The sequence below is a fragment of the Eucalyptus grandis genome, chromosome 6 (assembly GCF_016545825.1).
Source record: "Eucalyptus grandis isolate ANBG69807.140 chromosome 6, ASM1654582v1, whole genome shotgun sequence".
Lineage (NCBI taxonomy): Eukaryota > Viridiplantae > Streptophyta > Magnoliopsida > Myrtales > Myrtaceae > Eucalyptus > Eucalyptus grandis.
Window position 1 is genome coordinate 40831746 of NC_052617.1, and position 26119 is coordinate 40857864.

The 26119-nt window shown below is 41.6% G+C and overlaps 2 protein-coding genes and 1 non-coding gene across 3 annotated transcripts; 2 read left to right on the plus strand and 1 right to left on the minus strand.

Annotated features, from left to right (window-relative positions):
* The first annotated feature begins 6751 nt into the window (after nt 1–6751).
* Nucleotides 6752–9330, plus strand: LOC104449770 (trans-cinnamate:CoA ligase, peroxisomal). Its single transcript, XM_010064031.3, has 2 exons — nt 6752–7097; nt 7446–9330. Exons 1-2 carry the CDS (start codon nt 6900–6902, stop codon nt 9018–9020), a joined length of 1773 nt encoding a protein of 590 aa, XP_010062333.1. The 5' UTR covers nt 6752–6899; the 3' UTR covers nt 9021–9330.
* Nucleotides 9331–16323: 6993 nt separating this feature from the next.
* On the minus strand, nt 16324–20871 carry LOC104452004. Its single transcript, XR_005552105.1, has 4 exons — nt 20544–20871; nt 20279–20443; nt 17315–17733; nt 16324–16919 (listed from the first exon to the last, which is right to left on the minus strand). It is a non-coding gene; the product is annotated as an uncharacterized LOC104452004 (transcript).
* Nucleotides 20872–24656: 3785 nt separating this feature from the next.
* Nucleotides 24657–25512, plus strand: LOC104452005 (trans-cinnamate:CoA ligase, peroxisomal-like). The gene is made up of 2 exons (XM_039314573.1): nt 24657–24896; nt 25210–25512. Exons 1-2 carry the CDS (start codon nt 24657–24659, stop codon nt 25510–25512), a joined length of 543 nt encoding a protein of 180 aa, XP_039170507.1.
* The last annotated feature ends 607 nt before the right edge of the window (nt 25513–26119 follow it).

The window sequence follows — 26119 nt, forward strand, 5'->3', positions numbered from 1 at the left end:
TATTATTATTATTATTATTAGTTGCCTATATATAGAGTAGAGATACTCTATCGTAACCTAGAAGCGAAATGGGGTATGATGCTAATAAACAAGTGGTTGTGTATTCCACTTGCATATATAATATCTGGTGCATGTACAAGCATTTGTCGATGACCAACGCTGAGCTCGACAACCTAAAATAATCTTTCAGAATAATAAATTGTCGGTTTGAGAAAGAGAGCTTATGAGCAATGTTTACGTACGCTTTTTTGTTCTTATAAAATTATTTTGAGGAAAAATTGTCCACAAAGTTCTAACTTTATTTATAGCGATCAATTCAGTTTGAAATATTTTAATTGTACCAATTTTTGTTCAATTTTTATAGTTCAATCCTAAATTTTTGACAATTTATTGATTTAGTTCTTTTGGCGGAGTGAATTGGTTGTCATACGATAGATTTAGAACTTTATGAATAATTTTTTCATTATTTTCATGACTTCTTATAGAATATTTAAATATTCAATCACATATTTATCTAAAAGCTTCATATTTTAGAATGGTTTGTGGTAATCTCACAAAGTCTCAAATGGTATCAGAATAGGAGGTCATGAGTCTAAATCTTTTCATAACCCATTTGACTCTCAAATTAAATATGTACATGCCTAAAATACGGGATTAAGTGTGATGGGGAATTGTAGAATATTTAACTATAAAGATATGCCTTTATCTAAAAATTTAAGTTTTTGGAACAGTTAACAATCGTCTCATAAAATTTCATAACTTTGATGTATCAATCAGTGGTCTAATTATACAATACAAATCTAGACATGTTAGATCACAGACTATTTCATAAAGAATATCTACTTTTTAATAAGGAATCCATCACACTTAATAGTAGTAGAGAATATGTAGTATTGCATTTCTTGATTGAACCAAAATGAACCTACCTATCTAGAAAAATTGTTTTCTGAATTATTTCCGAGTTCGGAGTAATAACACTCACATAAACTCAATGATCCATGGAGAATTATTTGAGTGCTCCGTCTCAATGAGTTCATGCAAACATTAATTGATGGATCGACTGGTATAAATACATCGCAAATGTAGTTGGACCGGTATGAACTAGGACAAGCATGTCCAAATGCTCATCGGATCCGACGGCACGGCCTTGGACGTGACACGACTTAGGGAATTATTATGCTGAGGCGAAAAGAACCCAAACAAAAGACGATGAAAGAGATATTTTTCGTTTTATCCCTGAAGACAAGAAATCGCAATTCAAAAAAGTTGTGGTGGAGAGGAGAGGATCTATAGATTATCCGGATATGACGTTTGACACGACCCGGAAAGTATAAGGCTCTCCAACAGAGGCTAATTATATGGGCATGCGCCATCTCCATCGCGGCGACCATATTGAGCACTTTATTAGGAAGTGCACCACGGCAGATGATGGGAGAGAGCGTTCTTCGTCAGTGGACAGTTTTTGTCGATTGTTCATGCCGGATGAAGCCGGGAATGATCGGTGATAATCATTGATGAGGTTGTAGCTCCGCAATTTGAGAGGAGCCCGGATGCATTGCCTTTTCCTTGGTATGTTACGGAGTGTTCCGGCGTTTGGGTTTCGCGTTAGGGATTCTACGTCCAAATTGCAGCTTCTGTTATGTACAATAACTTTGAGGGTCAGCCACTGCCCTGTTGATGGAGCCAAATTGTTTGATTCTTGTAGGCGGAACTATGTATATATTGGTTTAAACAAAGTTTGGGTTAATAATATTAAAAGGGGTGGGGAGAGAGAGAGAGAGAGAGAGACTTGTCCATAACTATCGACGAAACAAAGGAAATAAGCCTTTCCATAACTATCACCAAAACAAAGAAGATAGACAAAGAAGTTCCAGTGGGGCAGATTGAGCATTGTTCACATTTTCTCGACTAGCACCAAGAATAAGGAGAGCTTTTCTTGGTACATAGGACGAGCTGATGATAGATTTTCTGATTATAAGGTAGGTGATATGGAAATAATGCTTGGAAAGAGCTCTTGCAAGTTCTATTCCAACGTACATAAAGTCATCATGTACGTGTGATCTGAAATTACAATGTGTGTACATGCATGAAACTGCAAATTATCAATTAATTATTTCTTCTCATGTGTCGGCCTCTACCGACCAAACCCTAGTTTACTTCTTGTTTTCTAGTTAAGGTTAAAAATTAAGTCTCAACTTCCTTTTGTATGTTAATTGAGCGGAGCAACCGATTCGGGAAAGCCTCAAGCATCTATCAAATAAAACAAAAACCACTGCAAAGGTCCCACGACTTCATTAACTTTCTTCTATCCTTTTGATTGGTTACCAAACCACAAACAATTTTACACTCATCATGCCACTATCTCTTTCTTACCTTTTCTTCTCCCCTCATTTTCAATCTGCTACTCTCAATTATAATTACTTGTTCACTTACTCACTTTTATAGTTATGTATCAGCAGTTGTAGTATCAATAATTGAACAATGCTCAAAATTAACGGTGACGTGTGTGAATTATATTAGAAAAAAAATATACTGACTATATACTTAAAATGTTCCGACAATTGAATAGGTTTCACGAAAGTCATTGTAGGCGTGAAAAACAAAGCACGCATATCATGTAGTAGGTTATGATATTAGATTCTTATTATATTCATTTGAACGATTCACCATGAATACCCTTTACCAATGCAAAATCTCCATGTCGCCTAATCTTTATCATTAAATCGATTCGTGCTCACATAAACATTTCCATCGGGCCCCCCCTACGTCTTGTAGCATTTAAGATGCATCACCGGCCAAAATCTTCCTTGCCTCCTGGTGTAAACGGATTAAAGAAATACTTCTGGACGCGAGTCTTCCGACGTCCAATTCGACGTGCTGTCGAAGAGCGAGGGCGATTTATTGTTTTTCCTGTGGAAAATGCGGAGGGGAATGGTACGCTCATGTGCATCACAAGAAGCGCCGAAAACACGCCACCACATGTCAAGCATGGACGCTATAATGTCAGCAAGGAGCAGTGAACCTTTCGTTGCTTTGTCCTTTAGCTTCTCATAAAACATCCACACTCCCACGCAAAACCCTCCTCGTCGAAAATTGGTTTGTGCGTGCAAAGATTACCCTTTATCACCAATCCAAAAAAATCAACGGCCATCTCGTCGCAATCTATGCAACTTTAGTCGGTAGCATCCACAAAACACTAAGCTCCTTTGAGTGGCATGATAAGTCGATAATCATAAATTTTTCAACCTCACCTCGGGTAATTGACTCGATATTCGAGCCATTTAACCGAATTTTACATGTGATTCATGAAGTCAATGGATAATACTCAATCTATATATTATTTATTTAAGATGGATTTTCTCATCAGTGGTGGGTAGAAATGTTATCGAGAGAGACACGGATTTTAAGCTAGAGTTACCAATATATCTAATTCCATATATATATAAAGATAGAAATCCTACCGACTGACCCACGCTTCTGTTAAAATAACGGAAATGAAATTCCTCTGGAGTCTATTAACCATGTACTGATGGATATGATGAGCTTACCATCGGACCCCGCCTTGTTTTCTTGAAGTCCTTTCGTGTCAGTAGTAAAAGTTTACATTGAATTGCTGCCTTTTTTCTTTTTCTTTTTTCCGTTTCGGTTTCAAAGTTTTGAATATTTGATGAGATAGATTTATAGGAATAATACTGCACGAATTCATACATTGTATGATATTCAAAGATGAAATAATTACGAACCATAACAAAAATCTTAGAAAGAAATCGAAAGTTATGGAATTTAGAGAAGATATTATCATCTCGAACGTTTGTCTCGTCGAGAATTCATCCTCACATGGAACATAATTTAGGAATAAGCGGCTCAGCGGTTTTTGAGGCAGACACGCTGTTGCTTCACAGCTCAATAATGAAGTTAAAGAGGCCGCCATCGGTACCTACTACTTCTACAAACGCTTCTTTTTTGCGCAACTTAACTATTTTCTTCTCGGTACTAAAGAAAAGCGGTCAACTTAAACAATTGGGCCCGGAAGTTACAGCTCGACCGCGGCGTCGTCTGGAAAAATGAGAACGAGGGGAGCCGTGGAGTCGTCGTTTTACACCATGACATGATATGCGGTAACATCCAAGTCTTGCTATCCCAGTAGTTGAAGCCGAACCCCTTCAAGGCAGGAGGACCAGGAGGAGAACCTGCAATAGTCCACACTCTGTCCCTTTCGCAGTGTGTGGACTCCGAAAGAACTGAGAAAAAGACTGGGAATTTCCCTGCTTGCTTCTTGTTTCCACGACTTCCACGACGACCCACTTGCTGACGAACGTGGTTGGACTAGTCGAATACATTTTTATTTTTATTTTTATTGGTCATTTTCCTTTCCTTTGTTTCTTGCGAATCCGGTGCCCGGGTGCCGAGGTTTGGCTACTGTCGGGTCCATGAAGTACCACCCGCCAGCAAGCCCCACGATGTGGACGGAGATCATCTACCTAATCCGGGCAATGCTCCCTTCGGTGTCTCGACGGATCTAAACCGTTGATCAAGCCTAATTTTCACAATTTATTGAGTGAGGATGTTCTCGACACTCACAACATACATCACGAGGTAGAACATCTAGATTTTTTCTACGATATGTCGAGAGAAGGTAAAGACTCCCCCTTTTTTTAGTGTGTCTCAACTCATGTCACATGCACATATAATAATAACGCGAATAACTAAAGTTATTAAAAAGTTGAATGTTACACGAATATGTAAATCGAGATCGGGACTCGAGGGTCAGGACTTGCTAAATGGAGCTGGAGATTCCAATCCGACTCGGTGCTCTTGCAATTTACAATTTTTCGCATCAAACGGCATCGTCGTAACTTAATTTCTCTGCAAACAGTCCTTGATCTGCCTATACGGAAACGTCCACGGAGATTGAGGCGCTGGTGGTTAGTTGGAGACGAGGTCTCTATAACTCTTCGTCTGTTTTCTGCTCACCAACTTGCGTAGAATTCTTGGCTGCAAGTGATTGTTTTCTCCGAATTCTAGGTCTCCGCGCTAGTTGGCAAGTATGCTGCAGTTGTAACTGTTAGAAAAGACGACGACTTTTTATGTTTCTTTACGATGCTGGGACCCACATGTTTCCATCGTATTTTCTTGCCTCTACGTGAAGCCGATGGGAAGGAATATGCCTAACTGATTTGATACTGCAGCTTCTTCCTGGGCATTTTCTCGACGACCTTTTCTTTAATTACTCAATTTTCCCCCCTTCTCTTTTCCTCTTTTGGCTGCGCGGATCTTGAGGTGCTTTTTCGTGGCCTGCCGGCCAAGCTCAGCAGCGCCACCAAGGAATAAACTATGGCAAAAAGAAAGACCCAATATCTTATTGACCATAAAGGTCACCAAACGAAAGACTTCGCTCAGGAGAAAGACACAGTGCCCCGCGCCCATCCTCCCCTCCTGTTCCCGCTGCAATGCTAATGCCAGTGACTTCCTCAGTGCGTGATTCCTCCTCGCGTGTTTTTGTCGGGGAGCTGCGGCTTCAGCCCTTCTTACACTATCCTGTCGCGTTTGACTTTTCATTAAGAAAAAGGTGTGCCGCGTCATCGTGTTCCTCCACATAATGTGCCCCCCTAACAAGAGGGATTAGAAAATGGGGGTACTCGGTACAATGAGAACTGCAGCCAGATTCAGGAAAAAACCCAAAAATGAAAAAATAAAAAATTAAGAAAATTAAGTTTTCTGATCTCGAATCCCCCCGTTCATTGGAATATTGATTTCCACTCGTTTCTCCATTGTCGGACTAATAATTCGAACAGAGAGCGGAACGTCAGCGATGCTGTGCTTCCACACGAACACGTTATTCAGGTCCTTTAAACCGACTTCGTTCTAAATCTGATGTGGCAACCACCGGCCGTAAGCATAATAATATAAGGAGATCGGAAGGGCACATACGGAGGGAAGATTAGCCAAAGGATTGGGGCTCGGCTTGCAGCCATGGCAAGCGACCACGATTCTGTCCCTTTATCTGTTTCAAAAGCCATGTACACTGACGGAGTACACTTGCACGCGTATTCATTTGCCTTCCAATATAACAGCTGAAATAGAGGTGGGCCAGAAACATAATCATAAAAAAAAAAAAAAGGAACTATGAGCTTGTTGGGCAAAATCTCATATTGCTTTTAATAAAACGGGGACATGCGCGGAGGAGACTTGTCTACATAGGCATCTGTAGAACACTTATTGAGTGTAAGCATCGATTAAGTTTGAGCTTTTGGTCTGGGTATGCAATCCTAACTTAGAACAGTTTATACACAAGATAGATCCGAGGGATTCAATTCTAGAGTTGGAAATTCCATGTTGGCTAGGAATATTTAGCTAGATTGATCATTTTTTGGGGACCTCACATTAGATGCGCACGATCAATGCTAATCCTCGGTGATGTGAGGACAGTGACGTGCTGTTACTAAACTATAAAGAAATGAGAGGCGTGGGTTACGGTGGTTAGGTTCCAAGTCAAGCAGCCCGAACGTGAATGTGAAATCTCCAAAAAGAAAGGTCAGAAAAAAGAGAGGGGTGCAGGGTCAAAAGGCTCTCTTTCTTCGTCAAACTCGCAATATCTCCGCAGCTGCGCCGATAACTTCCACGTATCTCCCTCCTCTCTCGCTCCCTCTCCCTCTCTCTCTCTCTCTCACTTCCCCGCAAATATTTCCCTATATAAACCCCACCTCTCCTTCTCAAAACACCACACAAACTTTCCCCAGTCATCATATCCCCCCTCTCTCTCTCTCTCACTCACTCTGTCTCTCTGTCTCTCTGTCTCTCTCTCACTCTCTCAAACTTTCACCAGTCATATCCTCTCTCTCTCTCTCTCTCTCTCTCTCTCTCTCTCTCTTTCGCAAAAGCAGGCAAAGCCATCAACAATGGACTGTCTCCCAAAATGCGAAGCCAACTTTGTGTCGCTCACCCCGCTCACTTTCCTGAAGAGGGCGGCCTCCGTCTACGCCGATCGCACGTCGGTGGTGTACGAGTCGGCTCGCTTCACCTGGGCCCAGACCTACGAGCGGTGCCTCCGCTTCGCCTCCTGCCTCCGATCTTTCAATGTCGACAAGAACGACGTGGTACGTAATACCCTTTCGAATGATTAAGAAGAGATTGGGGCATCGCATTTACCTCGCGAGTTTGTCTCTTAGCACGACCGCATCGTGATTCGAAGCTCTTTGGAAGCCAGTTGTAGGATAACCTTTTCTATTCTTCTCTTTTCTTTTCTTTTCTTTGGTTCTTGACAAGAAAAAATATACAGCCTTTCAAAATATAGAATTGGGATGTTGACGGGTGTGCTTTCAATATTTATGCACAAGCATATGTATGACCCCATTGAATAGAGTTTTTCGCTTCTCTCACTCTACTCTCGTTTTAAAATGAAGCGTCCGGAATAACACGGTGCATGTCCTTTTGTGCACATGCAGGTGTCTGTCCTGGCGCCCAACGTACCGGCCATGTACGAGGCCCACTTCGCCGTTCCGATGGCCGGCGCCGTCCTCAACGCCATCAACACCCGCCTCAACGCTGCCAACATCGCCACCATCCTCAGCCACTCCGGCGCCAAGGTCTTCCTCGTCGACTGCGAGCTCGTGCCCCTTGCCCGCGAGGCCCTCGCAATCCTCGCCGCCAAATCTGGGTCCCACGCCGCCCCCAGGGTCATCCTCATCGACGATATCAACTCGCCAACTGGGGCCCGGCTGGGCGAGGTGGAGTATGAGGAGCTCATCCGGCGGGGCGACCCGGCCTACGCCCCTGAGGAGGTCCGAGACGAGTGGGACCCAATCACGCTGAGCTACACCTCCGGTACGACGTCGGAGCCCAAGGGGGTGGTGTACAGCCACCGTGGCGCATACCTGAGCACCCTCAGCCTGATCCTCGGGTGGGAGATGCGGAGCGCGCCGGTGTATCTCTGGTCGCTGCCGATGTTCCACTGCAATGGGTGGACCTTCACGTGGGGCATCGCTGCCCGTGGAGGCACCAATGTGTGCCTCCGGAACCCCACCGCCGCCGACATGTACCGGAACATCGCCGCGCATGGCGTCACCCACATGTGCTGCGCCCCCATCATCTTCAACATCCTCCTCGAGGCCAAGCCCCATGAGCGCCGTGAGAACGCCACCCCCGTGGAGGTCCTCACCGGCGGTGCCCCCCCGCCGGCGGCGCTGCTCCAGAAGATCGAGTCGCTCGGGTTCCATGTCACTCACGCGTATGGGCTCACGGAGGCCACCGGACCGGCCCTCGTCTGCGAGTGGCAGACCAGGTGGGACCGCCTGCCTGCGGCAGAGCAGGCGCAGCTCAAGGCCCGTCAGGGGATCAGCATACTGACGCTTGCCGACGTAGATGTCAAGCACTCGCAGACGATGAGGAGTGTCCCACGCGATGGGAAGACCATGGGGGAGATCGTCCTCCGCGGCAGCAGCATCATGAAGGGATACTACAAGGACCCAGTGGAAACATCCAAGGCCTTCCGGAACGGGTGGTTTTTCACCGGAGACGTCGGCGTCATCCACCCGGACGGTTACATGGAGATCAAGGACCGGTCGAAGGACGTGATAATCTCCGGCGGCGAAAACATTAGCAGCGTGGAGGTCGAGAACGTGCTGTACCGGCACCCCCGGGTCCGGGAGGCAGCGGTGGTGGCGATGCCACACCCACGGTGGGGGGAGAGCCCCTGCGCCTTCGTCGCCGTCAAGAAGAACTCCGCCGGAAAAACGGACGACGTGAAGGAGGCGGAGATCATATCGTATTGCCGGAAGAACCTTCCTCACTTCATGGTGCCGAAGAAGGTGGAGTTCATGGCGGAGCTGCCCAAGATCCCCACCGGAAAAATACTCAAGGCTCAGCTGAGGGCGGTGGCGAAGAAGTTCGTGGTGTCGGAGAGCAACAACTGCCCGTCGTCGTCCGACAAAAAGACTACGTCCAAGGAAGTCGCGACGGATCTATCGCGATACAGTTCTGGGGTGCAAGAGCAGCAGGTCCTTGCCTTGTCTCGCCTTTGAAGAGAGATCTGAGTGAGACGTCGTCGGATGGCCCCTGCGAGGACGTTGAGTTGAGATTCGAATAAACCAATGTACAAACAAAGCGAGAGAAGGCAGGAAGCGGTCGACAGCTTAGTTTTCTATTTTTCCCCCCTTTTCTTGGGCTTTTCCGTAATAGTAATTTGAGTGAGACAAGCGGGGGGGACTTCCTCACGTTTTCGTACAATTTGTAGGTATCCAGTAACCATGGAAGCTTTTCTCAATCGACATCGTAAGAAAAACGTCGTTAAAATATCTGATCATATTATTTATTTGATTCTGAATTGTTTTCTTTGGCTGCAGTACCTTTGAATGGTTGTGTCTATCCGTATATATTTTCTTTTCTTTTACTATTAATTACCGAATGTGTTTGTTCAATACTTTTTCCCTGCAATTTTGTTTAGAAACTATAATCTCAAATTGTTTCCGTTTGAAAGATTTTGTAAAATTATCAAAATTGCTATTATTTTTGCTAGTAACCATTAGCAATGTTATGGAGTAAATAAATTCTCAAAGAAAATATTATCATGCCTAAAAGTCTGACTCCATTTTTCTTTCAAACGCTGATTGAATTTTTATCAACAGCAGATGCATGAATAAGACCTCCTCGTGCCATCAGAGCATGTTTTATAATGACAATCACTTTCAAAACCAGAATCATTATCGCTGACCTCCACCGTTTAACTGTCTCCTGCTTTTGTATAGGTAATAACATGGGGAGATATACCCCACTACGGGCCCTGTTTGGGTTTGGCTTTACTGAGCCACGAGCAATTTTTCTTTTTTTGGTATTTTACACTTTGTAAGGAATAGAAATGACACCTTTACCCAAAAAAAGGAATAGAAATGACACCAAATCAATGACTTGCTAATCATGGAAACCTAAAAATTAAAATTCAAACGTCCCATGAAAGTGTCGTATCCTTTTTAAATTCAAAATCACACAATCTTACGCCAGGGCTGCAACGGTCTAATCCCCACTAGATCTGGCGAGGGTAGTTTTCGCCCACCCAACCGCTAGCGAGGCCAACCTTGCCTAGCAATGATGAGATTTGGCCTCATCTAGTTTGGGAGGATCGTCAGTGAGTTCACCGGCCACAATGTAGAAATAGAAAATAAAAAGGAAAAAAGGAGAAAAAAATAAAAATTCATAATTTTAAAAAAATTTAAAAAATATCTACGTCAACACTGACAGTGCTACGTAAAACGGCTAGTGTTCATGTCCGTAATTTACGTACAAAATTAAATAATGGACTAAATTAACAATATATGAAAATATTTAACATTGAATTGGTCAAATTAAAATATTTATGATTAAATTGACATAATCGCAATAGTTTATGATTTTATTTTATTTTTTGTAATTTTCTCAAGAGAAATGCTTAATTGACACTTTTAACAGAGTCACGAAGAAGAGAGAACCACTCATTTTTTGGTGTCCTCTAGTACTTCATAAGTTAATATATATAGAAAGAAAGTGGAGCCCACTCCATGCTAGCACGAAGATTCTTCTCGCACCGTAACTGCATGAAAATGACAGTACTGTCATGCTAGGATCCATTTTTCCCTACTAAAGATAGATGTTTAAACTTGGGAGGGGCTGAATTGCTGAAATGTTATGACATTTCTCACTTTACTTCGGTTATAAGTGGCAAAATTGACCAATCATGATGAGTAGACAAAAAACTCGACAACAAACGAGATGAATCCACATTGGATATCACCCTCAAAAAAATCATTTAAACCCAGATGAAATTTAAAAATAATAATAATAATAATTTAACATGGACAAAGACATATAATGAGAAACTACAAGGAAAATAAAAATTCGCAACTTATTAAGGACATGGATTTTTTCTTCATATAATAATGTCGCATAATATGCATAGCATAAACAATTGATGCAGAAAAATCATAAGATGCACATCCATTTTCCGCAACCATTTATCTGTCTTTAAGGGGAATTCATTGCAACAAATCATGTGGACCGCTACGTGTCGATGGCCTCGAAACTCAGGAGGAGCGCAACAGATAATATCAGTGTCGCCGTCGTCTTGCTGTGAACATCTGTTCCGCATAGTGTCCTTTTCATTGGTACCATGATTGCACCCTCTATAATTGGTCCGACAAAGTTGGAAAAATACCTACTATATATTCATTTTAATAGAAATTTATCTTATTGATGCCAAAGAGTTCTGTACTACCATCGGGGATTCGTATCCAAGTATGAGTCGGTCCTGAACCGACCCGAACACAAAGATTATATGCCCATTTGTGATGTGACCCGTGTAGAATCCAAACCCGAAAAAGCCGGTCGGATAGGTTTGGCTTGGTAGCTGTCTTCTTTTTCTTTTTTCTTTTTTGGAATTTTTTGCCCATTCTACAGGCAGTGGACGGTATGAATCAAACCCCAATTCTCTTTCCGAACGACAAGTAGTCTCCCGCAAGCAATCATGCTGAATAAAGGGGAATCTTGGTGTTGGATCAGATAATTGGTGATCAGGGAATGGGCCAAAGCGAGGACGACGATAGCTGCGGATGCAGACTAATCATCGCCCTCGTCCGTGAGTATAGATATTTTGAGAAAAGGTTGATGCGCACGGAGAGCCCATTCTTCTTTTAAAGGATTTTCAAAATGATGGTCCAACCATGATGATGCAATTTACCGAGTGAGAGCGACGGTGATTTTTGTACAGATATGCTTGGAGAACCCAATTCTCTTATCAAAATCGCCTTCTCAGTGCGCGAAAGTAACTTATACATCATCATACATCTTACCACTTTTAAAATGAAAAGCATCGCATTCAAAACACTAAACGAAGCGATTGCCTCAACAAGCACTAAATTTAAACGAAGGCACCATCGAAGATAGGAGAAAGTACCAAAAGAGTCTAAGATCTATTACATTAATGTCAATTCAGTCACAAATATCTTAATTAGACCAATTTGATTATAAACCTTCTAATTTGTGCCAATTAAGTTTATTTGATTCAATTGACTGGAAATAATGTGGATATCGGTCATCTTATGTGGCATGACCTGGCCAAATTGACTAAAAATCGCTGATGTGGATATTGACTATCTTATGTGGTATGACCAGTGATGACATTGATATTTTTTTAATAATATTTTGAACTTCTAGGATTTTTTTTTCTTTTTTCTTTTCATTTTAGCCGATAAGGGTTGCGGCCTAGCCCTACCCACGCCCATGGTAGATTTGGGTGAGGACCTTCTCACCCAAAGCCAATGTGGTTGCGAATGCCCTAGGCAAGGGCCATCACATGCTCACTTGCAACTAGCGAGGCCGCATGGCCCTGGGCAAGGCCATTGCGGTCTTGTTGGCCATAGGCAAAAGCATGACCCTGGCCCAAAGGCGGCCCTTGCTTAGATCTAGCAAGGGCCTAGGCAAGAGCCGGTCAGTGGCCATGAAAAAGAAAAATAAAATAAAACTAATTTTTTTACATTGTAAAAATTATTTATGTTAGTGAAAACCATGCCACATAAGATGACCAATTCCCAAGTCAACAATTTTTGGCCAAAATTGGTTAGAGGAACTAAATTGACATAAATGTAAAATGTTTAAAATTAAATTGATCCAATTAAAAGTTTATGACTAAATTAACATCAATACAATAAATTTTTAAAAAAAAATTTGGTACTTTCTCCTTGAAGATATTGCATGCAACGACCGGATCTTGCAAGGGGTGGGAGTGTGGCTTCAAGGAGGCAAAAATGTGCCGAAACCCCATAGCCTAGGGACAATAAAATGATATATAGTGTAAGATATAACACCAGTTTTAACTTGCAATGAGGCCTTTTTCTAGGCGAAGCCCTGAAGAACAAAACCGTACAGGCAATGGCAATGCGGTTGCCCCCTAAAGCGGACAATATCATTACGAGTGGAGCCAAGGTCAGCCCTTACATCCTACGTTGCTGGGGATGAACTAGGTTGCAAAGAGCTCATATTCAAGTTTAGACTCCATTGAAAGTTAGAATAACGAAAAAATGCGATAGTGAACAGGAAGCCAATGAAGAAAGAGCGTGCCAAAAGTCGGTCGCATACGGATTTATGCAGTGCATGGGTCGGGAACAAGAGAGGGAGGAAAAGTGAGAGATGGGATATTCAAGTTTAGACTCCATTGGAAGTTAGAATAACGAAAAAATGCAATAGTGAACGAGAAGCCAATGAAGAAAGAGCGTGCCGAAAGTCGGTCGCGTACGGATTTATGCAGTGCACGGGGTCGGGAACTATAGAGGGAGAAAAGTGAGATGGGATATGACAATTTTAGTAAAAAAGTTCGATCTTCTTCTTGTAAATGATTACAGAGTCTTGTGTATTCGACGCCCGCTTTCATTCCATCCACTTCCCTTCATTTCCGAAACAAAGTGTGGGATGAATAATTGAGCCTGATGGAAACTCCTTTTGTCAGTCCTCCCACTTCCACTGACAACTTATATCGATCGGAGATCCAATGTGAAGGAGCAGAGAAAAAGGGTAATGGCAAAAACAGCATCGAAGCCCTCTTACATGACACGACCCGAACGGGGGTCACCCTTATTGGATTTGATGGGGGCACCCTCCTTAAGTCTTGTGAAGGCTCCCTTGGTCGCCAGCAATCGTCACTCGCCATAATAAAAATAAATAAATAAAGCCAGTTTATTTCACGAAAAATATAACATTTTTAAAAAATATTTTCCAAGAGGTCATTATTCTGAAAATGACAATATTTTTCAATATTTGACTGAAAACTTAAAACGACTTGAAAAATATTTTCTCTCGTTTGGTACGAAAAATTTGATTTTTCTAAATTGATATATATTATTCGAGTGCTAAAATTTTACTTATGGGCAACTAGAGAACCAAGTATAGGCACAAGAGTCCCGAGTCCGATCTTGATGGACCATAACCCTTAATCAGTGATTGGGGCATGGGCATTAGGGTCGGCCAAGGCCTCAATTGACCTTGACTTGGGCACCAAGGACTTGAACTTGAGCGCCAACAACCTGAGATTGGCCTTTATGGACTTGAGGTCAAGTGCCCAAAGTATTGTGCACGAGCATTGGGGTTTCAAGCCTAGCTTCAATGGACCTAGGCACAGGCGAGGAGAGTCTGGCCTCAATGGACCTGAGTGCGAGTGCTAGGGACTCGAGCATGGGCACCAAGGTCTCGAAAGCACTAAGGCTATAGCCCGGCCTTAGTGGACTTGGGCTTGAGAGTTGAAAACTTGGTTCCGGATGCCAGGAACCCAAAAACCAGTGTTGAGGTTTCGTGCTTGAGCATAGAGTTTCGAATCTAAACATCAATATCTAGTCATATTGTTTATTCTTGAAAGAGGAATTCATTTTCCTATTAATTTAATTTCCTAAACAATCCAAGCACTAGAAAATAAGGAAAACACTTTCCAAACTCTTTTTTCATCAATATAACATTTCATTCATTTACCTAGACATACAAGGGAGAAATAATATAGTCCAACAAAAAACTAAAATAAATCCTAAATAACTTTAAAACAAACAAAGCTTATGATAACAAGATAAACCATGAGAATAATATTAGGGGTCATGCGCTAAAGAGTAGATCTACGATTTCTTCAAACCAAAACCGGCCAATGAATCCGTCTTCAGTAATGAGTACACACTAAGATCTCTATCCCATCTATTACTACGATTTTGCTTTTTAGCAATGCACACGTAGGTCCTACATCCACAACACCTTCACCATTCAATGTAAAAAAGGGTAGAACGAGCAAAGTTCTGATGCCCACGACAACAAAATGTTCATGAAGCTCCTTCAATCCCCCTCAAAACTGAGTTTGTACACCAACCAAACTTGAGAGAAGCGAAGCAAAGAAATCATACATGCAAAAAACTTCAAATCTAGACTTAATTGAGATAGAAACCTCTTCAATATAGGAGGAAGAAGCTTTCATATCTAGATTAGATTGGAAGAAAAAAGCTCCCCAAAATGGGAGGAAAGTAAGACCAAGAAAATATAGAATAGAATCAAAACAACCAAAGAAAAAGGAGAAAAGGGGAGAGGAGGGAGAGTACTAGCTCAAACCCTCTCATGAAGGTTAAAGAGGAAGGCTGCTTGAAGATGAGAGGGAGAGGAGAGAATCCAAGAGTTTCGTGGAGGGCAGTACTCTATAGGTCACACGGACTTGATGTTGCCTCAAATGTGATAGAAAACTTGCCAGTGCAAAACTCTATCAACATACAGACCATCTATTGTTTCAAGTGACTCTCGTAGAACACAAATCTCTGTCATACTTTCCCTTCTTGCGGCCAATAAAAAAGTGGATTTTAAGAGCGCATTTGATAACGCTTCTGTTTTTGGAAATAATTTTTAATAAAAAATTATTCTTTATTATTTTGTTCCCAAGAACAATTTTTAAACATTTTAAACATTTTGGTAACTGTCCAAAATTTCAATTTCCGAAATGAAATTGTGCTTAATACCGTTCTCAAAATTGCTACTTCAAATCATTTTTTTCCTTTTTTTTTTCTTTTTTCTTCTTTTCTTCTTTTCCTTTCTTTCTCCTCTTCTTCTTCTTCAAGATGGCCAATCGCTGGCCTTGGGATGACCGGTCTGCCAAACGAGGGTCGGCAACCTCACCGAAGCGTCGCCGTGCCTCGTCGGCCGAGCCTCACTGGCAGTTGGGCAAGGCTCAACCAAGCCTTGGCTAGGCAAGCAGCCTCGCCCAACCACCGATGGGGCTCGACCTCGCTAGGCCAACTCGAGGTCGGCCTCGCCTTTGCCGGGCGACACCAACCTTGCGGTGCCCCGGCGAGGTCAAGCCCCGCCAGATCTGAGTGAGGTCAAGCCTCGCCGGTGGCTAAGGGAGGCCCGACAAGCTCGCCAGACCTCATCCTGGCCTGGCAAGCCTCTAACATGCTCACTAGATCGATTGTCAACGACTAGCGGCAATGAGCGGCGAAGGACAGATGGCGGTGGTGGTGGCAGTTGAAGAAGAAAAAAGAGAGAAAAAGAATGAGAAAAAAAGAAAAGAAAATAGAGAAAATATGTGTTTAATTCTAGAATTGTTTCTAGGAACAAAGAAACTTATCGATTCTGTTCCAAATTTACTTTCAAGAACAAAAAAATAGAAATTTTTTTCCGGAAACAAAATTTTTATCAAACGCATTTCTATTTCGAATCTACTTCCGAGAAAAAAAGAATATAAATTTTCATTATTGGGCAAATTAACAAACAGGCCCTAGGGAGTTTATTTGATACATGTACAAGCAGGAACAGCAGCAAGAAAGTCACACTTTTAACCAAATCGAGCAGGGCCATCGACTGGGAAACGAACTCCTAGGAACAGGCCAAGCCACTCCTTCTGACTAATTTTCATCAGTGAAGCAATGATTGATCGGATCAGGTTCTAACCATGTGGCACCTTACAACGCCACATTAAGCCGCACAGAAGGATGTGACATGCCTCTCCCCAGTGACAAATCACGATAAGAGGGAGAGGATCCTAGAGTTTCGTGGGAGGGCAATATTCTGTAAGTCGCACAGACTTGACGTTGCATCAAATGACAGAAAACTTGTCAGTGCAAAACTCAATCAACATCCAGACCATGTACCGTTTCAAGCGACTCTCACAGAACACAAACCCCTGTTAGACTTCCCCTTCTTACAGCCAGTAAGAAAGGGGATTCTATGCAGTTTATTTGACACATGTACAAGCAGGAACAGCAGAAAGAAAGTTAAGCACTGCCATCAACTGAGAAACGGACTCCAAATGACGAGGCCAAGCCACTCCTGTGACCAATTTTCATCAGCGAAGCAATGATTGATTGGATCAGGTTCTAACCACGTAGCACCTTACAACACCACGTTGAGCTTCACAGAAGGATATGCCATGCCATTCTCCCCTGCGACAAATCATGATAATTTTACCTGTTATACCTCAGCGATCTCAAGATACAATAATAAAAAATTCAATTTTAGGATACTTTGAGGTCAATTGCTAAAATTCAACAAGGCCGAACATTCACTTGCTCTCTTTTTATTTCACGAATATCACATTTTATCACCACCAATCTGTTGGAAAGCCTTATAATTTAAAAGTTGACATAGCAGATAAGGGACATGTGCGTATCCCCACAACTTTTTCTGATACATCTTACTTAGTACCCAATTGAAATATGAAACAATCACAGACAACAAGAGTTGCAAATAGATAATGGCCATCACATATGGTACGTCTAAGTTATTTTAAATTCTCACTAGACTAACAATTTTATACAGAATCTCCCAAAGCTGCTACCTGATAACATGTTAGTCGACAGTTTTGTCCCATTATTAATATTAAGAAACCACCTTGAGAACACCAGCAGCAGATAGAATCTGCTGCCCTTGGCAAATGGAGGCAACTGGCTTCTTGGCCTCGATGAAATCCTTAACTAGAGCAATCACCTTCCCATCAAAGGCCGACTACTGTGGTGCAGGACCTCCGGGGATGACAAGGGCATCACAACTGGAGGCATCTAAACCTTCAGAGTCTAGCTGTAAGAGTAAAATCATGGCCAGCTTTCTAGCTGTAAGTCTTGTCACCTTCAAAACCACAAACTGCAGTTGGGTAAGTGTTACCAATCTTCTTCCGGGGGCAGACCGCATCAACATGGCCCTCTACAGCTTGAAGAGACTGAAAAATGGTACGTTTACCTCATAATCTTCCATCTAATCCTGTAAAATCAACCACACAGTTTTTTCCAATTTTGCCTAAACCGTATGGTCTAATGACATGTTAAGTGGGAGCAAGCTCAGTAGGAAACAAACCCCCTAAAGTATAAGCAAAAGAACAACTACTTATAATGTTCTCTTAGCTCCCTTTCAGATAAAGCATGAATTAACCATATGAGCAAGAGACTCATTGTGCCTATCTAGTCGTTCTTTGACTATAAAATGAATTTTATTAGGCAAATTGCACAAGAATAAAAGAAATGCTTCAATGAACCGTCCATTTTGAATAAGCGCAAGTATCATGTCACCTGAAATTGCATAGATTAACCAGCCGCCTAGAACAAGGCCAACTAATCCTGTCAATTATAGATTCACCTAGAACATAGCAACAGAATGGCGGTAATTGACCCACAGATTGAATGGAACTCAACCAAATTCAACCAATTATCTGCACTGCTATCTTAAAACAAATAGGTAACTCAAGGCAAGCTAGCACCAATTCATTTCTAGACATATTACCAATGGAAAATATTTTCATGTGTCATAATTAACACATTTCTACGCTTTTCATAATAACTCAAATACCACTAACTGATCTGTAGCATCAGTTCAAACAAGGACACAAGTAAATTCAACTAACCATCCTTATTTAATGCACCAATATAAGCAGGTTGAAAAACGAGTTACAATCTAAAACAATATCCTCTGCATATTAGCCATGACAAACTCTCTTGAAAAACCAGAAGCTCTAATTGACAGTCAAATAAAGTGGACCCAAAAAGAAAAAAAATGGAGTAATTTCTTCTGAAAACACATTTCAGACAATATTCTCGAAGCACATTACATACTGAAATGGAAGAGGTTAGGAAGTATCCCATGATCCATAGCAGAGAACGGTATATACAGGCCATTGCTACCCAAACGTTCTGTATAATCTCAATCAACACGCCACATAGAAACAAAATCTGTTTTTCTGACAGTAATGCTGCCACCCAGAGCCTTTTAAAAAAGACAGAGTGAACTCAGGGTGTCCAGTGTATGCAACCCCAGTCAGTAGATCACCATCGGTAATACAGAGCGACATGCTTTGAGGTTCAACCCAGTGAGCACCAGCAGCAATTAGTACAGCACCCAAAGGAGGGTTTGCGGTGCACTTGCGACCTTTAACAACATTTGAGGTCATGCACCTATACTTTATACGTCTGTGAGAATAGACAATTGCTACAACATCCTTTAAGGTTCCTGAATGGAATTAGTAACTTCGCATCCCCCAAGGCTATTAAGCACAATAGTTCCATTATGAATTCTCACAGAATTTGGACAGTAGATTATTGCTGCGGATAATAGAAGTCCAAGGACTTGAATTGCTGAAACTAAAGTACCGGTAGTGACATAGCAAATTGCTTGAAGCACAAAGGGTATCTAGACAGTTTTCCTTGTCAAGTGAGAGTTAAATATGGACATTGAGATGTATAAGGTAAACTATAGCAAGACATTTAAGACTATAAGATGTTAACATATTCTGTAAGGGCAAGGGTTGAAGTTTTCTACCCAAAAATATGAAGAGGAGGACCTCTGAACGCTTGGAATTGCATAAAAACAAGAAGAGACTTGTTTGAAATCATGCAATTGACAGGACATAAGTCTAATTCGTTAGGTCTTTCTATTGTTCCTTTTGACATTCTTTTATGTTAAATTTGACTATGAACTTAACAAGTAGCTTGGAATTTTATCTATTTGATATAGTGCTTACTTATCACATAATTGTCTGGACATTAGTCTTGATGATGATTAAACAATGATAGACCTGTTCTCAAAGAAACAGTCTTTTTCAACTTGATGTAGATCATCCTCAATATTTCTGATTTAATTCGTCCCCCCCCTGCAATATTCACATTGATGTAGAAAAATCATAAATACTCCGTGAATTTCGTCTCTTTTGCAAGCACGCGGGATAAGATCACATTTAGATGTTCAAGCAGCAGGATTTCATCATCACCTAGTGCGGCTACAATCTCAATCTTGCGCATTCAATTGAAGGAGCTGACAATAACTACCAAGGAGAGAAAAGCAAAGTTTGACACACCACATTACTTCAACCAAATGTTCATTAATCAGGTCTGGTTTTAGTCTGCTCATAACGAAAGAAAAATCAACAAAACCAGGAGTAAGGTTCCATTATAGTTGTGGTTGTTAGTTATGTCATTGTGACGCAGGCATCACTCAAAAAGTAAAATTTCTAAAAACCCATTATACTTTGGCAGAATAGCACTTGCATCGGTCTTTGAGTGGGTGACGTTGCATCCCCTATAGAATCGGAAGCTTGTAAGATAATCCTTAGTACTGCTGACAGAAGCTGAAACTAAATGCTAGCCGGTGGTACTTAGATTCATTTTGTCTGAAAGTAGACCCCTTTCTTCTATTGTGAAGCGATGCATCAGTTGATTCAGGAGGAGGCACCATAAATACATAAACAGTACATATGGATTTTCACCCGAAAAAAGTTTAGAGTATCAAGTTACCATGATCCAAAAGGGTGTCAAGTTACCTTTTGTCCTTCCCCGAGGCATCCCTTCATTGCTGTCACGAACCTATTTCCAATCACACACAAGATGACTAAATTCAGATCTTCTGCCACATATCTTCGAGTTCCACTAATTTGACCCTTCGTGAAAATGGGACCGCCCAACCAAATCAAGGTACTCTACAAGCCCTGCTCCATCACCATCGACCGGAGAGAATGACATGGAAAGACAGAGACCAATGAGAAGAGACAGAAGGGGCTCAATTATTGGACGGAGAGAAAGAGACACCTGGTGAGCACCCATCTGGCGAACGGTGGAGCGGCAGACATCGCAGGCTTTCTTTCCAGGACAAACGGAACCATCACCCGCATTCGGACACAAAAGAAACCGCCCTCTTTTCATTCCACCAAGCCCGAGGATGCATCATCCATTCGAGACCAAATGAACAGGACGGCGAAGGTGATCGATGATACGATGAACCCACCTCGTAGTCCTCCATCTAGTCTCCGCATAGCAGAACAACCCGTTGCTGAGATTTGACGCTCGCCGTTGTGGCGGGGAGAGTTGTTGCTCTGTTACCTGGTGAAGCAGAGCGTGCAGCTTCGAGTTCGTTTGTTTCTCTGAAAGAAATCGATCGTGTGAAAAAAAATTCTGAACTTCTCATTGTCTGAAACTTTAAAATGGTCAACTGAAATGCATTCTCAGTCCAAGAAAGGTGAAATTAAGATGCATTTATTTTACAGAAAATAAACATTTTAAAATAATTAGTCAATGAATATTTTCACTGTTCATAAAAATATTTAGATATAAATTATTTTTTATAATAAAATTTTTTCATAAATTAATTATTTCAAATCATACATAAGATCGTTTTTTTAAAGTAATTTTCAAATCGTTTTTTTCAAATCATACTCCTACTCTCTCTCTCTCTCTCTCTCTCTCTATCTTCCATGATTCATTTTTTTCTGATTTGATTGATAAATCAACAATTTATGATCTCATTTATTAAAAGATAATATTATCAATTTGTAATGTTCCTCCTTAAAATTTTATCTCACGGCGTTAGGGTGAAGAATAGAGAAAGTCTTTGTTAAAATGTCAAAGTAGATCATACTTATCACTTCATTGATTTCGAAACCAAAGAAAAAGGATGTGAAAATTGAATAATATCATGTATGTCTATGTTTATAATTACTAGAGTTTACATCTTCTTTTTTCCATATTTTCTTTTTAAAAGTATTTCATAAAACTTGGAACTTTTATCATACACTCAATGTTCACTATGCTAACAATTGAGAATTCATAGCTTCATATTTCTTTATAATCTATAGTCTCCTTAATATAATTTAATAACATAACTTTTCCTTAAGGAAAATATTTTTGGAAGTAAAATCCAAATATTGAAAAACTACTTCTCTCTCATTTTCATGCTTACAACCAAATAAAGAAAAATCGATCACTATCTTTGAAAATAAATTTTGGTAAAATTATTTTTTTCGACATAAAGTTTTCTGAAGCAAACACACTCTCAAAGTGATTAAAAATGGCGAGCTCAGCAAATAGAGCAAAAACATCAAGAGTGAGAGGCATCGGGATTTCTATCCGACTGTTGTGTCGTGCAATACCCATTTCTTCACTTCTTCATTCCATTTTTTGATGATCATGGACTCTTTTTTTCAGCCGTCGGTGGCCCATCTTAAGATATCATTCATTTTTTGCAACGCTCCACTCCCTCACGGCTTACATGAATGAATGACAAATGCTCGCCCAAAGAAACAGGCCGCTCCACTTCAACCACCCATGCTCTCCTTTCCTTGAGAAGTGTGGCATCTCGAGTCAATTGCGCTGTTTTAGCAGCACTTCGTCCACTAGATTTCTCTTGATCTTAGCAAACCATCAAAAATTTCACTTTTTGTTGAAATCGTGGCAGCAGATTTATTCTTAGCATCTGCCCATACAATTTGGGAAACTTGCTCTAAAACAAATCGTCTTGGGCCTAAACTTTCATGGTCAAGGATGAGCCTATGCGGCGTCTGGTGAGCTGGAACACTAGGCCAACCTTCCCACGATAGATCACCGATAGATCATTCTCAGTGACAGTTTGGTGAGTCGCATCCTTATAATTGACCGCGCCACACACAATTTACCTCAAATTCAGTCTGTCAAGCAAGCTTTATAGATTACTTCAGCACCACAATAAGTTTACACTTGTTGCAACCATCATCAGCAAAGTGGCATTAGCTACCAACAAGTTTTTGCACGAGACAAATTCCACCTTCAGAGATCTTCTAAGAATCACCTTATCCTGGATTTCTAGCACGAGCACCGTGGTACCACTGCCATGAACTAGCTATATCAACCCCTTTTTCCATCTCACATACTCAACTCTGATGACACAAAGCCACACTGTCCGATCGACGAGGGCAAGTGAGAAATTGGACTATGACAATAAAATCCAATTAGAATAGAAAAACCATTGGACTTTCTAATATTCCAACATATGTTTAAAAAAAAAAAGTCAATTATAACAGCAGATACTAACATATCCAATTTAACTGTGTGTGTGTTTGACCTAGGATGGAGTTAGAATAGAAATTAAAGATGTGCTTGTTTCATGAAAAACTCAATGATAATATAAAAGTATTTTTTAATAATACGCTTAGTTTTCTTATGTTTGATAATATATGATCGAAAATATTTTTTGACATTTGCATCTCAGTGGAAAATGATTTTAATCTACTTTATTTTAAGCAAAAAGTTAGAATTTTTAATATTTTTTTTATTTAAAAAAATACAAATTCTTTAATTTCAAAATATTCAATTTTTTATTTTCAATCCCAATCTCGCCTAAATCTGGCAAGCCATGCCTTGGCTAACCCCGAGCTTGCCTAAAGCTAGTAAGCCTCGACCTCGGTGAACTCGGTCAAGCCGTGAGCTTGCTTGGATTTGGCAAACCCAAAGCTTGACTACCTCAACCAGCTTAGCTCGCTTGGATTGACCGAGTCTCGAGTTTGCCAACCCACATCATGGCTAGTCACCGAGCTATTGGCAATTGCCAAGACACACACCCGACAGAGAAAGAAGGAGAAAGGAAAAAGAGAAGAAGAAAAGAAAATGAAAGAAAAATAATAATAATAGAAAATAAATAAATAATAATTTAAAATTCGTTTTTTAAAAATAATTTTATCGGAATAAAAGTTCCATTAACTAAGGATCCTAAGATTAATGGAAAAAGGTTTTCCAATTCTTTCGAAGAGGAAATCATTTTCCTAAATTCAAGTTTTTGTAGAAAAACATTTTTGTTGAGTATGAAAAGTCTGACTAGACCGATTTTTCTAAGCGAAACAAACGCCAGAAAAATGAGAAAATGTCTTTTAGGAATATACTTTCTGCGAAACAAATGGACCTTAATAAGAATCAAATAAAGATTAAAAAGACAAAAGAAGGCCCTAATCGACGAGATGATTTGGGACAATCCTCGTCGCCACAACCACCACAAAGGTGGCCATTTGTACGCGTTGCTTTTGCTGTTATGGTGTCGCCGTAACCCAGTCAGATTTGCACTAAGATGGCCGCGACCATCGTCGGGGTGATTCGAAAGTAGAGACCATAGATGCAAAGAGATATCGATGGCAAATGGCCCAGCCCGGGATAGGCAAAGAGCGCCCCCCATTCCACGGACGGGCCCGCGAATAACCGAGCAAAGGGCTACTGAACAGTGGCCAACGACCACAAATCTGGACGGCGGCCGTCCAGCCTCAGCTTGCTTATCGTCACTACACCGAGGTAGAGGCCGGGTCATAGCCTCCTCGCCGGTCGCAACGAGTCCACATCTCTCTTCAATGCGACCGTCGGGGGTTATATTCGCAGTACTTATGGTGCTGCCAACCATACCCTCCTGGTCACGGACTTCAGCGACCGAAGCCTGCTTTCACAATCCTTTTATTCAGCTCACTCCTGAATTCACGGTTGAGAACACGGCGCTCAAGCTCATAGACCAGAATTCACGGTTCAGCTCTCCAGTCCTTGGTGCATTTAATGGCGATGTCGATTTTAAGGCTGTGCAATCTGGTCCTAGAGCGCATGCTTTGGGCTAAGTCATGGATATTGGAACGGGGAAGGAGAATGCTACTTGGCTAGACATGGAGCATCTCGGCTGCGATAGTAGAATGCTATTTCCGTTCATGGCGGTAGCAGCTAGTGCTAGTTCTGCAATCTGTAGTTGTTGGCCAGGTGCTGAAGGCTAACTCGCGACGGAGAAATGATCTTAGTCAGTAAGTAGCTACAGTGTTCGGTGAGCCTTCCTAAATAAGTGCTCTACCCGAACTGATCTGCTGGCACGACAAGCCATATATAAAGTAACCTCTCCCTCTTAGAACCAAAGGCACGAGTGCGCGCGCAATGGATTGTCTCCCAAAATGCGAAGCGAACTACGTGCCGCTCACCCCACTCACTTTCCTGAAGAGGGCGGCCTCCGTTTACGCCGCTCGTACTTCCGTCGTCTACGAGTCCACCCGATTCACCTGGGGCCAGACCTATGAGCGGTGCCTCCGTCTCGCCTCCTCTTTACGCTCCCTCAACGTCACCAAGAACGGCATCATACGTATACCGTTTCCGTTTGGAATTACTAAGTGTCTCAAAGTTTTCAATTTAGAAAGATGAATTCGGATTCTGCAGTACCAATGACATGTGTGGCCAAATCAGAGCATTTTGAATTAGTGTGTTTTAAAGCTCTTTGGAGGCCAGTTTCACGATGACTTCCGTTTTTGTTTGGTTCCTGGTAAGAAGAAATATGCAATTTTCAGGCACGGAATAGGATGCCGACATGTGGGTGCACTTTAAATATGATACGTAAGTATTTGATTGCACAGAATGAAGTTTTTTCATTTAATCTTTGACTAGAAAAAGGGTCAGAAATAACGACAAGATGCATGTCCTTGGGTGCCCATGGCAGGTGTCTATCCTGGCGCCAAACATACCGGCCACGTACGAGGTCCACTTCGCCGTTCCGATGACTGGCGCCATCCTCAACACCATCAACACCCGCCTCAGCTCCGCCAACATCGCCACCATCCTCCGCCACTCCGGTGCAAAGGTCTTCCTCGCCGACTGTGAGCTCATCCCACTTGCCTGCAAGGCCCTCGAGATCCTCGCGGCTGCCTTTGAGTCCCGTGCTGCGGCCCAGGTCATCGTGATCGACGACATCGACTCACCGATTGGGGCCCGGCTTGGCCTGCTAGAATATGAGGAGTGTTGAACGAGTCAATGTTTATGGTTTGTTTTTTATGTGTTAATAATCTATTAAGCACTTTTATTATGTGGATTGGTTGTTGTACGTGTAAAGTTAGTGAGATATGGTGGTTATTTGTTTTTGTAAAGCCTATAAGGCTATGGTGTCAGTTTTTTTTTAGCGTGTGTGGTTTTGCAGACAGTTCCTCTGTTTTTGTGCATATCAAAAAAATCTCCTCTGTTCTCCTCTGTTTTTAACGCTGCTTTTGTGCATATTTGCAAATCTACATCTCCTCTGGTTTTAACATTGGTATCAGAGCTGAGGTTAGGAAGAAAAGTGTGTTTGAGTGCTGTAAAAAGGTGAGAACCAAAAGAGAGTTTTTATTGCAGCAAGTACTTTCGTTTGCAGCAGTCAAGGGAGAGTATTGCAGCAAGTTATTTTCGTTTGTAGCAGCAGCAGGTTGCTTTTGTGGTGGTTCTATTTTGCAGCAGCAGTAATAGCCTAAGAAACATTTGTACAACCTGCTATTCCACACTTTGATGGTGACTATGATCATTGGAGCATGCTAATGGAGAATTTTCTCAAGTCCAAGGAGTATTGGCATGTTGTTTCTTTGGGAGTTGCCGAACCTGAT